The sequence below is a fragment of the Folsomia candida genome, unplaced genomic scaffold (assembly GCF_002217175.1).
Source record: "Folsomia candida strain VU population unplaced genomic scaffold, ASM221717v1 Fcan01_Sc002, whole genome shotgun sequence".
Taxonomy (NCBI): Eukaryota; Metazoa; Arthropoda; class Collembola; order Entomobryomorpha; family Isotomidae; genus Folsomia; species Folsomia candida.
In genome coordinates this window covers 19,428,774-19,442,322 of record NW_019091194.1, presented here as the reverse complement: position 1 = coordinate 19,442,322, position 13,549 = coordinate 19,428,774, and the positions used below count along the sequence as shown (strand labels likewise).

Sequence of the window (13,549 nt, the reverse complement as noted above, 5' to 3'; positions counted from 1 at the left end):
TTAGTTATGTATGTCCGTTACATATATATCTCCCCACGCACGCATTAGGAATTGTGCATAACTGGGCTAAAATTGTTATTTCATCCATCCATCCACTCCACAATCAATAACTTTCTTTCCGGTCGTTTTATAACACCAATCTCAATCCAGTTAGGTAGCTTTGCTTGTCCTGCGAGTTTGCCAAACTTTAGCCCAAATCGAGTTTCAAGTTAAGGTCACATTTTCGTAAACACGACACAATTCCGTTTGTCCTTGTGCATACACTGTTCTCTTTTGCTAAGTAGGAACCACTCACAACTCTTTTTTTGGCTTCACCTCAATTTTCAAACAAAAAATAATCATGGTGCTGCTACTTTGCTTCACCTTGCCAGCGAGAATTAGAGCACCTTCTTCCATAATTTGATTTTCTCCAAGTTTATATTATATACAATACAACAAGAACAGGGACAGGACTCCAACGGAGAACCGTAAACTTTGTGAGAGACGAGGCGAATGCAAAGGCTCACTTGACGACCGACGAGAAAACGAGAGTACAACCTCTCGCAAGCAAGATCGTGGAGCAACTGCTGGCAAAACAAGTTGGAGCCGTCGACCAAACCCCTCTTTCTGATGGTGCTTATGTAAAAAGGAATATTCGTTGGCTGCCATTCACATTTTCCATCATTTTACCTCTCCTCTTACGCCGATATTACGGGAACTAATGCTATAATGGATGCTCAACGAACGAACTACGCGTTCTGAAGTCGTACCAAAGTAGAAAAAGAAGATCTTGGATCACTTATTTGCTACGGTGATGGAGCTCCGTCGTGAGTACTAACAGAGCGGCTACGATAAGAAGGAAAATGCAGTTTGAGGAATTCGAGCTGCATCCAGGATTTCATAGTTTGTTCGCATTTTACTGCAATAAATTGCACTCCGCTGCACTGCTTTATTTCAGGTAAGTTCAAATCCAAATAAGCAGAACGACTCCCTCATCACACACACGAGACGACGACTTTGACAATAAATGGTCGGCTAATTTAAGAAGGAGTTGGTCGGTTGGTTGGCAGTTAAGTGAGCGAAAGGTAAGATGAAGAAGTGCAGACGCAAGGAAAAGAAAAGCCACGACTGCTGCCATTTACTACGACTGGACATCAACGTCTTTGGTTGGGATGTTCTATTTGGATTGTAAACGCTGTCTTCTTCTTCGTCTCCCTCGCTCATTACTATTGCCATGCTCCCAACCTCAACTTCTGCTGCTGCTGCTGTCTTCTACTCGTAAAAGAACCCTGACTAATCCAAACAAAGGTCATTTTCACAGCCAGACTCATCATAAGAAACGTACCTCTGGCTTGAGGTGGAAAAGGCCTTTGGACGAAATGTGAGCCACACTTTACGCAATGCGAGCTCTCCTCGACGAGTTACGACCCTTGCCCAGCAGACACGACGAAACCACTTGGACCCTTCTTCGCCTCTATCTAAATAAGTCTCAAGAAGATTATGGTCCAAGTACAATTACAGACTTTGGATGGTGTTGTGTGTATACAAAAAGTGGTCGACGACGACGAGGAGGAGACCTCTTGAGCTCTCTTCTTCTTCTTCTGCTGGGCAAAAACACCCGGAGGGAGAAAAGTATACCAAAAGACGAAGGGAGGGATGGTGGATTCTTCGTCTTCTGCTGCTGACCAAACCAAAACTTTCAATCCCTTATTCATGAGCTCCTTCTTGTGCAACTTCACCGTTGTTTCCTAAGGCACGCAACCAACAACAAAAACATGGTGATCATGAACAAGTGCAAATGCTCCGGAAAAGTTAAATATTGCTACTTCCAGCCGTAAATATAGTTAGTTAGTTGGTCCGTTGATGTATGGAAAAAGTCGGGGCTAGTTAACCCATATTCGGCCAATAGTACACAGAATCTTCCCCATTTACCAAAGTTTGGTTTACTATTTACTCCAAGCTACTTAACGACTCCCTTGTGTGGTTGGTGAGTGAAGAAGACCAAGAACTTCGCCATCGTCATGAATGGTAGAAACTTTTACTAAGTTTTTATATCTTTTCCACCCCAACGCAAGATCCAGTACTAATCCGGAGAGTAAGCCGTATGTTGGAAAAGAAAGGATAAGTATTGGGCATTATTTACCTCCTGCTTCATTACTGAAATAACTACTAACGAACTCGAGAGTGTTTTCCTGAAAGAGGGACAAATGTCAATGCAATATTTGGTACATCTGAATGTACATATGTACGTACAAGAATTATTAGTATGATTCACAAACTAGAGCCGGTTTTCTATATACCTTTATGTTTTTGACCTTGACCAAAAATGACAGGTAGATGAACAGTTGGTTTGCTATTCATGTTGGTTGGGTAAGTAGGTAGGTACCCTTGTTCTCAACTCAATCACAGAGAACTGACAAAAACAGGAGGAATAATAAGTAATATCCATCCACCTTAGAATCTAGAACGCAAAGTGGCAATAAAGCCAAATCAACAGTTGATCCGCCATTCCCATGAATGTACACCCAACCGTTTCCAAAATTACGCGTGAGTCATCTCACAGCAAAATGATGTTTGGAAAGGTTGACAAAAACACGATTTATATTCATTGAAGGCCCAACTTTGCATAAAGTGATGATGCAGGTATGTAGTCCGCATTTAGATGGGTGGCATGGCACACATGTAAATACAAATGCAGAATCGATGTCTCTTCATTTCATCCTCGAAAGGTTTTGCATGTACACAAATGTGTTCCACATGGGTCAATCTGACCTTTGCTTGCGGACGTAAACGTATGGACTCAGTGGTGCACGATAGACAGCGATCTGGAAGTTGTACTCTTGCGAAGCTAGTAAAATTTAAGCATTTTAAAATATTTATTATGCAGCACATCAAGAAAAAAAAACCATTCCCATAACATTCCAACATGACTGATACCACCATAAAATTGTTCAGTTTCGGTACATTATGTATGTTACAGTTCGACTCTCATCGCCATATCCATCATCCATGCTCCACTTTTCATGGAATTTGGTTGTAAAACATAAAAATCAAGTGAAAAACCGCATCATTTCTGTAAATCCTTTCAGCCTGCAAACTAACTACCCCACTGGTAACATCAGCGAAGAAGAAGGGTCATAATAGTATCCCTCGCTAAATAATAAAAATCCAGCCAGGTAACCGACAACACGCAGGCGACACATAAGCATCATTGACAGACAGACAGCGGTCACTCACTTTGATGCAATGTTGTATGTACATCAACAAAACTGCCCTTAAATAGTACAAACTACACACACGGAACAACAAGTCCTTGGCTGACCAAAAAGCCAAGGTATCAATCAAACCGGAGCTTTTCCAACGGAAACACCATTTTATTTTAGGGGAACAAAAAACTGTGAAAAAAATTTCCATCTCGAAAGGCAAAACAACATGAAGAAGCACTTTGGGCGAGTAGACAAAGAAGAAACCAGGCCACACCAAGCAACCATTATGCATTATCACATCCCTCTCTCGTTAACAACACTCACACCACACCAATTCCTATCCATCTTATCTTTTTGACTCTCGAAACGTATGTACACATTCGTACATATCGTCTCTACAAAAAATAGCAGGAATTCCGGCGGATTGTGTAAGAAAAATGCGAAACCCGGTACGATTTCCTTGTTGGGTGGTGTGGTGTGACCCGACATCATCAACAGGCAGCCTTTCTTCGACTTGGTCACAATTGTACTTACTTAATTATCAAAGCCATTCGAATCCTGACACAATTATTGACACGCAAGCAAGCACCATTCGAAACAATGCAAAAACAATGCAACCTGGTGAATGCATTTTATTCGTGACAAATGCTCCTCGTGGATCGAATGACATGAATTTTCTATATAAATTTCTACTTTATCGAATCCTTTTTTGCATATTATTCGCTAAGCGTTATGTCATAAATACTTAACCCAAAGTGTCTCACGTCGTTAGTATTATTTATTGCGAGCCATATGCTCGTCAGTCCACTAGGTAGCTCCTTCCTCAAATGATAAAAAGCTGGTTTATATACTTGCCTTTCCATTAAAGGAAGTAACGAGTCGTTCTCTTCTCGTAGGTTGTTTCTGCCAACAACAATAACTCAAATGGAATGGCGAATCGTTGACTAATGCTGAGCAAATAAATAAACAGTCGCGTTGTAAATAGCAGTTTATACATATGTATACACGGCAAACTGTAAATAGCAGAGGAACAAATTTGTTTCGCAGGTCAACAACAATAAGTGTTCCATTTTTAAAATTTGGGGTGAGGTCGTTTAGAAAAGTAGTGGTAAAAAGTAGAGGGAATACTTTTATGGAAACAATTTGGATATAAATTTTTATTAAGCATTAAGTTTCTAGTTTCTTGGAGGAAAAAAATCTTATCGTGTAAGAACCCAGTTCTGGAACAGGGACGATATTGCGAAAGGAAGGAGCGCAAATAATTGGCAATTTCCTTGGAAAGAGTCGTGTGCCACAGCTTGTAGTGCGTGGATCTAGAAAAAGGCCCCCACTCCTCAGCCTCGTCGTGGATGGAAGAATGAATAAACTTCCGCTGCGGTGGTTCAAGAAATTGATCACATCCCATTTTCCAACTGTTTACATAACATTAAGTCGAGGCGAATGAGTGGTAAAATTGCAGAAAGTGGTGCAGAGACGACTTCCGCACCCACACAGAAAATACGGCGAAAGAGATGCTGGATTGGCCACGCTATTATGTTGATGAGTTGAAACGGAATATGAAAAGTTTACGCAGAGCTTATACATATGCACGCACGCACATTCACGATGATAAGCCCAATTCTTACCAAAATGCTGGAAGAGCTCGACGTGATGATAACACCAACTTATGTGTGCGTTGGCCCAATACGCACTCACTTTACTCGCCTTATTTTTTACTTGGCTCCATCCAGCTTATTTCCATTATTCCATTGATTTGATAAAGAATTCCAGAGGGACGCCTGGAGGAATATACATGCGTTTGTAAGTTTGGAAAACTGCTTGGCTGGAGAGTAGAGTGCTAGAAATGTTTATCCAGAGAGATTATTTGGCGATGGAAACCGCTTATGCAGAATCAGACCAGCGGTTTTGCCACTTGAGAACACCAAAGCAGAGAAAATCCTGCTATTTTGGGGATTGAAATTACAAATGTTTTCAGACTGAAGGCAGAGGAGAAATTGACATTTGACATGACATCAACCTTTTCGGAACAAGGAGAAGAAATACGCCAACGGAAAAACGTGCACATTTGCATATTGTATATTATTAATCTCTCGTTCTTATATTTACTCGGAGAAAAACAAATGTCGAACATGATGTTTGTGCGAAATGAAAGCTTTTCTTGAAATGCAGGAAGAACAACAGTGCTCAACAGAGACGAGACGAGACGAAAGGAAACAAATCATGGAATGTCGAACATTATGGAAATTTAAAAATGATCCCTTTTTCCAGAGATAAAAACACGTGTCATAATTTTCATCAAGGGACACATCAGTTTTTACTTAGTTTCGTCTGCATTCTAAAAATCCATACAATAAAATGAAATGCCAATCAAGTTATAACGAATGAGTAGTCACATTTCTTTCTTTCCCCTTTTTTCGCATTAACGCAGCTTGAAAGCTTTTGTGATTGATAGCACGAGTACATTTGATCCTGTTCTGAGAGACTCGAACCAACCAAAACTCCTGATACGTTTAATCAGCAGACATTACAACAAGTTGATGTTGTCTTCTGCTGCTGCTGCTGAGGCTGATATTACTTCTCTGCTGTACAAATCCTAACTCCAAGACTCAAATGGTCAGCAGAACATTGCACACTTTGGGCTTAAACAAACTCCCAACTGGAGGTTATGCTAGCCAAGATAACTGCCCAGATATCATTGATTCGTATTATGCATGACGACATTTAATTTGAACTTTTGTTCTGTGCGTGAGCTGCGTATGTGTATGTGATCGTACTGCTGCAGTTAATAATAACGCGAACAGAGCAAACGAGACGAGATAAGAAGGCAAATCATAACAAGAACACTCACTCCGTCAATTGCACAAAAAATAGGACCTGACTTTAAATAACCTTGCCTTTGGTAAACATTATTTTACTCGTGGCTGCTCATGTTGATGACTGTTGCATGCAGAGATCACCCCAAGTTCACAAACAGTACATACATATTTAGTAAAAGATCACTCGAGTCGTTTCATGATATCAAGCCTTCATTCCAGCAAGAACAATAATAATCGTAAGCTAAACTATGCCTGGTGCAGTCCGACTTGATTTGGCTTTGTCACAACAAATAATGCGAACCAACCTGGAAGGAATTATTTCGAATATTTTCCATACTTCGCCAGCTCCGTCGTCATGATTGACACTTTATTACTCGTGACAAAATCAACTTTGATTGCAGAAGAAAGAAGGCTATGAAAATGCAAAAAATACACGACGAAAACTCAATAAAAGTCGCAATACCATAATTCTTGAAACTTTTGTGTTTGTTGTGCAGTAATTCAAACAGCATTTTGTGTCACATACATAAGTATGATGATCGCATATATACGAGTTACACCTCTCTGTATGCATTTCATAGGCGTAAAATTTAGGATGTACATACTTATTTGTACGTAAGTACGTGCTAGTTTAACAAGTAAACATATTTATAACGAAGAATTTTATGAAAATTCCTCCACAATCGTTAAATAAGGTGTTTTTTATTATACTAAAGAGCTAGATAGCTAGCTGCATGGGAAATCAGATTCGAAAGTCGTCTTCCTCTCGCTGCTCTCAAATTTCAAGATATAAATTCAAACCCCGATACGAGAAACATGAAACGGAACTATGCATGGCTCCCTAAAAGTTACGTAAGCTATCCCTGATGGAATTCAGTCTGACTTATCAAGTTCATGGGGCACCCAAGCCAACATAACATCACGACCAAAATACGTACACATGCATTCAGCCACCACCACATGCTTTGTTTTAAATTGTGGCATAAAGTACTTCCTCCCCACAAAATCACACTATTACAAAATTTCATCATCTCAGGTGGGTTGGTTTGGGAGTGAAGATCGTATTTCAAAATGTCGTAGATTACCCAAACTCTTCTACACCTCACTTTCATTTCATTTCATTTCGTGAGTAAGCAGTCTGATATTTAATACTGCGTTCAGTATTAAAGACCATTATCATTATTTTGTGGGACATGGTTAATGACATTTGGATTCGAGATTAGTAGCGGAGGCTGAATAAAACTAGTCCCGACTTTTTCTTCGTCTGCTGCTGAATGGGGCACATAATATGTTCGAAGTTGATTTCATTCATGACGAGGGAGGTATAAACTTTTTAAATCTTTCTTAAAATAATCCTGATTTAACGCACGTTAACGATGTGCCACCAACAGCTTGTAATTACGTGTGATGGAGGTAGCAACATCGTTATCATCACTGTGGGTTTCCTTTTATTGAGAACAGGTTAGAATGCAGATAGTAAAACTGCGGAAAAAAATAGGAATAAAGTTGGTTTTACAAGATTCATTTTCATTACTCAAACCTTTCTCGAATTATGATCAAATTCACAATAAAAATTTAGTAAACTTGATATTTTCTATTCTCCTTAATAAATAAAACTCTTTGCCACCTCGTCAATAACAAATAGTCATCATTTCAGCCTTAAATTTTTTACTGTTCTCTTCATGCTGAAATGGTTTGAACAACTTTTGTTCATCTCTCTGCTGTACAAATATATTTAGAACCGGAAAGAGTATGCAATGCAATGCCCTATGCGATGGATGGAACCGCCGCCTGCAAAATCTGTTACTAATTAGCTCATTAAAAAATCATCGCTTTTTACTGTGCACACTCCTTTAAATCAGAAGTTTGACATGACACGTTGCAAATGAATTTGCATACTTCCCCCTCAACAATGTGCCAGTCGGAATAGTGACAAAATATAAATGAAGGAAGGCAAGAAGAAGAAGACAATGATGATGATGCAATGCAGACACACACACGCGATCCTCCACGTACATATTTGTTAGCCGACTTCTTTTTCTTATGCCCACTAAACGGTTTCCATTATGTTCTTGCTAGAATTTCATATGGATTTATTATAGCTTGTTATTCTTCCTGGCGCACGTCAAGACTTAAATCCGACATCTCTCCACTACTTCTTTTGCTCCTTGAGTTCTTGATTTTCAGATAAAACCGATGCACATCATTTCATCCGACTACGGAAAGTCGCGTGAATGTTTTAGAAAACGCAGCGTGAAAATGAATCCATCCATCTCTGCGACTTCCTTTTACTATATCCGTCATTATTTTAGGTTTTCACTTGACAAAAACTGCAACTGCATTCTGGCACATGTTTCTAACCCAGAGAGACGTTTTTTTTCTATTTTTCATGAGATGCAAAGAGCAGACAAACAACAGACTTGGGCCTCGTATAAAAAAACTAGGAGAGCAAATGGCCAATGTAACCCAAGAGTTTAATTTGGACAAGCGCTACTTAACTCTAGTATTTATACGGCTTGGATTGGCCTTTGTGGACAGTGGGTTTGTCAAGGAAGGAATCACAATCTGAAGGAGGATGATAGTCCACAGGAATAATGATGATCAACAAGACTGCATATACGTAAGTACGCATGAGGAACAAACATGATGAATTTTAATTCAAACCAGCAATAAAAGTAAAGTACGATGAAATAAAAATAAAGTTTTAGCAAGTGGATGTACATATGTACAATAAGGAAGACGACGATAATCGTCCGTTGGTTGGTTGGTCGGTCGTCGGGCGAAATAATAATATTCCAAGTGTCGTTCCTCGTCGTACTCTTGTTATCGTCTCGTATAAACAAAGTGAATGGCTCAAGTTTGAACATGTGCATTTATTCAAGCATATTCTGCAATTCTTCTCGTTTCGCGTTTCTTCCAACCCTCTCTCTATTGATATTCATAACAACGAACATCCTTTGCAAATTAGTTTTGTCAAGCAAACACGACACACAACACACAACGGATGCAAAAAATTGGACACATGAGCATGAGCAGTTGGTTTGATACGGCGGATTTAATAAATCGGTAATTGACATAATTAAAATATCTTGTTACTTGTCGGCATGATACATGTGAAGGAAGATGCTCCTGCTACTACACGACAGCAGTTGAGACTAATGCAAGATTTTGGGATCCTTGCCCGCAATGTGCGATAAATTTGATGATTTATAGAAATTAAAAGATAAGTGTCATCCTGTTGTGTCAATTTGGCTGGCTGGCTGGTTGTGCAGCGGCGAAAAACTTTTGCCAACAATAAATCCTACTTTGTGAAATAAGTCTGCAGACTAAAGTGTGGAGATGCAATGTGATGTTGATGTATGTTTGTGTGGGGTCCGTAAAGTTGGTTGGTTGGTTGGTGGGGCTTAATGTAATAGCTTGTAGGAAATCTGCTGTTTCAGGAAATCACTAAATTTCTCTGAAGAAATTGCCTTAAAATCAAGTTAACTTCACGGGCATTAACTGTGTAATAAAATTGAGTTTAAAAAAATACTAGATTGAGAAAGTGGCCGTTTCTGTAATGATCACTCTTCCGCGTATGTAAATTGCATGTTTCCATTCTAGCCAAGGATGTAAATTGTAAAATACATATGCACCCCTTCGCCCATCAACCGACATCCTTCATCATTTTTGTGTCACACTCAATTCGACGCATAAGTTAATACATACAAGTCATAAAAATTTCCAACTTCCGTTACATTGCATTGTCCCGAAAATCTAGTAATCTAGCGAGAAGACCTGTGTTGTTTTTCATGGCGAGGTTTTTCCAACGTCGGGACTACAAGACAAACAATATCTGCGTTTAAATGCTTCTCTCTCACTTATTAACATAATGTTAACACTTTGGTGCTAAACAAGACCTCTCCTTGCTCCTCTCCAAGTAATAATTCATCAGGCATCGTCTCCTGCTATACGAAAATATTAAGTAACATTATTGTCAAAACCGTTACCCAAGTTTTGCTTGTTACTTTAGGTAAGATAAGAGAACACGACTGCTGTTCATATTTATGTACGACTGTGGTAAGTGAGGGAAAACCAATTAACAGAGATTAGGACGAGGTATTATTAGTGCTGCACGGATCGACTGTTTGTCTTTTCACATTTGTGTAAATAATACAAAATGACAACGGATGGATTTCATACGTTACGCTAATTACGAAAATATGCTTGATCCTCCATTCCAACTCCTTGTAATCCTGAGAGGACATAAATGAGCAGCAACTGAATTACGAATTTACCCATCTCTATGCACGACAATGGAGGAAAGTAAACAAGTAAATGAACCACTTGCTCTCATATCGAGTTAATATGTAATAGATGGAGGATCCTTTTAAGGAAAAGCGTCATTTCACACCGTCAGTCATGTATCATCGTTGCATATTGCAGTCTTTTCTTACAAGCACAACAAGGAATGTTTTGTTTAGACGAGGCAGACTATGATAAGGTTGTGAAAGGTTCTTTTTTATAAATAGTGCAATTTCTCGGAACATAAAACCAATCACGTAATTTTCTTAGTAAAAATAGCCCATCAAAAATGGAGATTCGTACAATAAATAACTTAACATTTCAGCATTTATATTCCTATCGACCTGTGGGGTGGTCAAACCGCATTACTTAAATCTCCTCAGGACATTCATCTCATCCTCTTTAGTGCAGAACAATCCATAATCCATCATCGTTAACCTTTAATTTGCAATAATGGTTTAGGCGAATTGGATGCTAATATGCTGCGCGTCTTCTTCTTCAGAATGAAGAACATGCAGCCATAAATTTTCTTATAAATAATGTTTCTATCTTCATCTATCTATGTTTCGTTCATTGCAAAACTTGGCTTGGGTTCTTCTCCTCCTTTTATATTTATACTTGTTATTGTGTGTAGGTACCTCTTGTGATTTGATTGCAAGTGAGATAGCATGAATATTATTACAAGTTACACAGAGATGAATCATGTTGATAGCGGCGGATAGATGAATCCATCATCTATCACAAATGCATTCATAAAAGTCTTCTTCATGTCACAAGGTTTCAAATGGATTCAATATGTATTCAATACGCAGAACATAAAATATCCTAAATTTATATAGTTTTTTGGGTTATCATGTTTCCCATGATCAGGTTTTATTGCACCATAAATAAATATAGTTTAAGAATCCGAGATCAAGTACGACAGAATTCCGATACTTTGCATAATGCAAACCATCGAAGATCAAACCAGGTTTGATTTCCAGGCCAAAATAACTTATGCTACACGACGTGATCATGATGATCGTTATTATGATGATGATGGTGCCGGTGGTAAGTAATCATGATTAAGGTCAAGCATGACTCGAAACAAGAACCGCATAGATCACATATCTTCTACCCCGTCAAAACAGATCAAAATGAAAGTAGTTTAAAAAAATTCAACTAGGAAACGTATCCATTTATTAAAGCATATTGCATATTGCATCACACGCAACATAATTATAATGGGCGGTTTCATTTGATCCACCTTATGAAAATCCGCCATTAAAAGGTATTGCATTATGTAGATTAAAATTTTGTTAAGATGTGAATGGAGTCATAAATCTGTTGAAACTACGGGTATGAATTAGATACGATGTGATGATATCGATTTTTTGTATGTACATCTTCTTTTCCGCCATCATTAAGAAATTCTTTTGTATTACGGCATCCTCCTCGGTTTTGGATCTATGTATTGCTATAAATAATTCTCATAAATCACGGGCTCGCCTTAGTCCATCCTGCCCACCTTCGAGTGAAATGTCCAAGTCCCTCGTGTCATTCGTGGCCTAAGAACTGTTAGCGTTAAGATAATATATGCATTCATGCTGCTGCTGCCTTGTGATATGTGTGTAATTTGATGGCCCAAAAAGTTATTAATCTGCCTTCAAGTATTCCCCCATGCTAAATTACAGTCCACGTACGTGACCAGGTTGACCAAGGAATAATTTTTGTACACCAATTTGATTATACTCCTCCATTCCATGCTGCCATTGTACATAAACTTGAGCAATATGATGAGTAGGAAGGAGTGCATGAATACGATAAGTCGGAACCAAGGTAAGCCAAGCAATGTTGCCCACTCGTCCTATGTACGTACACCTTAAAGAAGACGAAGAAGAAGCCAACAATAATAACAATAGTTTGTTAAGTAGACAGAGAATGATGGCGATTAGGGATGATACGAAGGATTTGAGCCATACCAAACTTTTTTGCCCTGTTCGGTCCATCAACTCGATTTAAATTGTGTTGTCCATCATTCCACTGACAACAAATTGATTTTCTTCATCATCCTCCTCTTCACAATGTATCAAAACTGTTAACTTTTTCCAGACAAGTTTCCTGATTGTGTAAACACTCGGAAAGTTCTTTCCGTCAGGAGTGGGGTTGTGGAAATTTCTTATGAAATGGGATATGATGCTCATCCGAGCAGTTTTTTATGAATTTTTCTACTTGTCATGCATGCAATTCATTCATGAAAAGCGAAATTGTTTTAAAGTCGAAGTTCTTACATTAGTCGACAGTTGATTGGTGAGAGTTTGGACCTTTTCCTGCGCTTCGACCAAGTCCCGTCGCAGTTTCCGTACCTCGTGCGCCTGCTTGTCCTCCTGACTGCTGTACATTGACGAGGTTGACACGAGGCTGAGCGAGGATGCGTTGGCTGTGAGGGGAAAGGAATGCGAAAATAAAATTGGATAAGGACACTAATCCCACATAAATATTTGAAAGGATGCAGGATAATCATAAATAAAGACGAGTCATGTCAAATTTTGAAATCTTCTTCATTCAACTATTGCACTCTCATAAAGAAGAAGACCACCGGGACACTGACGCTAAAGAAAGTGTTTCTCAGACGAAAGTGAGATAAATTGAGAGATTTCATTCACAAAATAAATAAAAAATGATGACTAAAAGTCCCCATATTATACATTCCTTGTATATTGTTGATTATTGGCTGAATTGCATAGTGCAAGAATAAGTCTGACTCATTCAATAGTCATGATGCCCACACAAGAGAGCCAACTTTCAACAACTGACTTATCCAGATCATACGGGTTCACATAACTACTGAAAAATAGAAAAAATGGTAATATGACTGATACAACAATTGTTCTGGACACTCACTTTCATCCTCCTTGGTCGAAATTTTTCCAAGAAATCCGGTGGTGCTGGTGTATGGCGACATGCTAAGGCGCACATTCTGTCCGGGTGACGATGATGAGTATCCATCGCCCAGGTTGCCGCATAATCTGATAACATAATTCAAAATCCATTAACAAACCTTGCTGCAAGTCGATTATTACTAAAAAGGAAATTCATTCAACTGATGGGATTATTTATCGTTCAAGAAGGAATTGGAGCATGGAATTATATTATTTAGAAACAATGCAGTCGGACAGATTGTCCCCAATACACTAAAATATTGACACATGGAATTAATATAACGAAATGACTGTTTTGGTAGCAATGATTAGAACTCATAGTCTTACATCAATAATAATATTA

The 13,549-nt window shown here is 38.7% G+C and overlaps 1 protein-coding gene across 12 annotated transcripts in view; it reads right to left on the bottom strand.

The window, feature by feature from the left end:
- LOC110843569 (protein sickie) overlaps window positions 1-13,549 on the bottom strand; it is a 163,378-nt gene that overhangs the window by 41,774 nt on the left and 108,055 nt on the right. For all 12 annotated transcript variants that reach the window (XM_035848225.1, XM_035848229.1, XM_022089536.2 and 9 more), the window contains 2 exons: window positions 13,169-13,293; window positions 12,556-12,704 (listed from right to left, as the gene is read on the bottom strand). In XM_035848225.1, coding sequence (XP_035704118.1) covers window positions 12,556-12,704; window positions 13,169-13,293 — 274 coding nt within the window. The remainder of the gene's footprint in view (window positions 1-12,555; window positions 12,705-13,168; window positions 13,294-13,549) is intronic.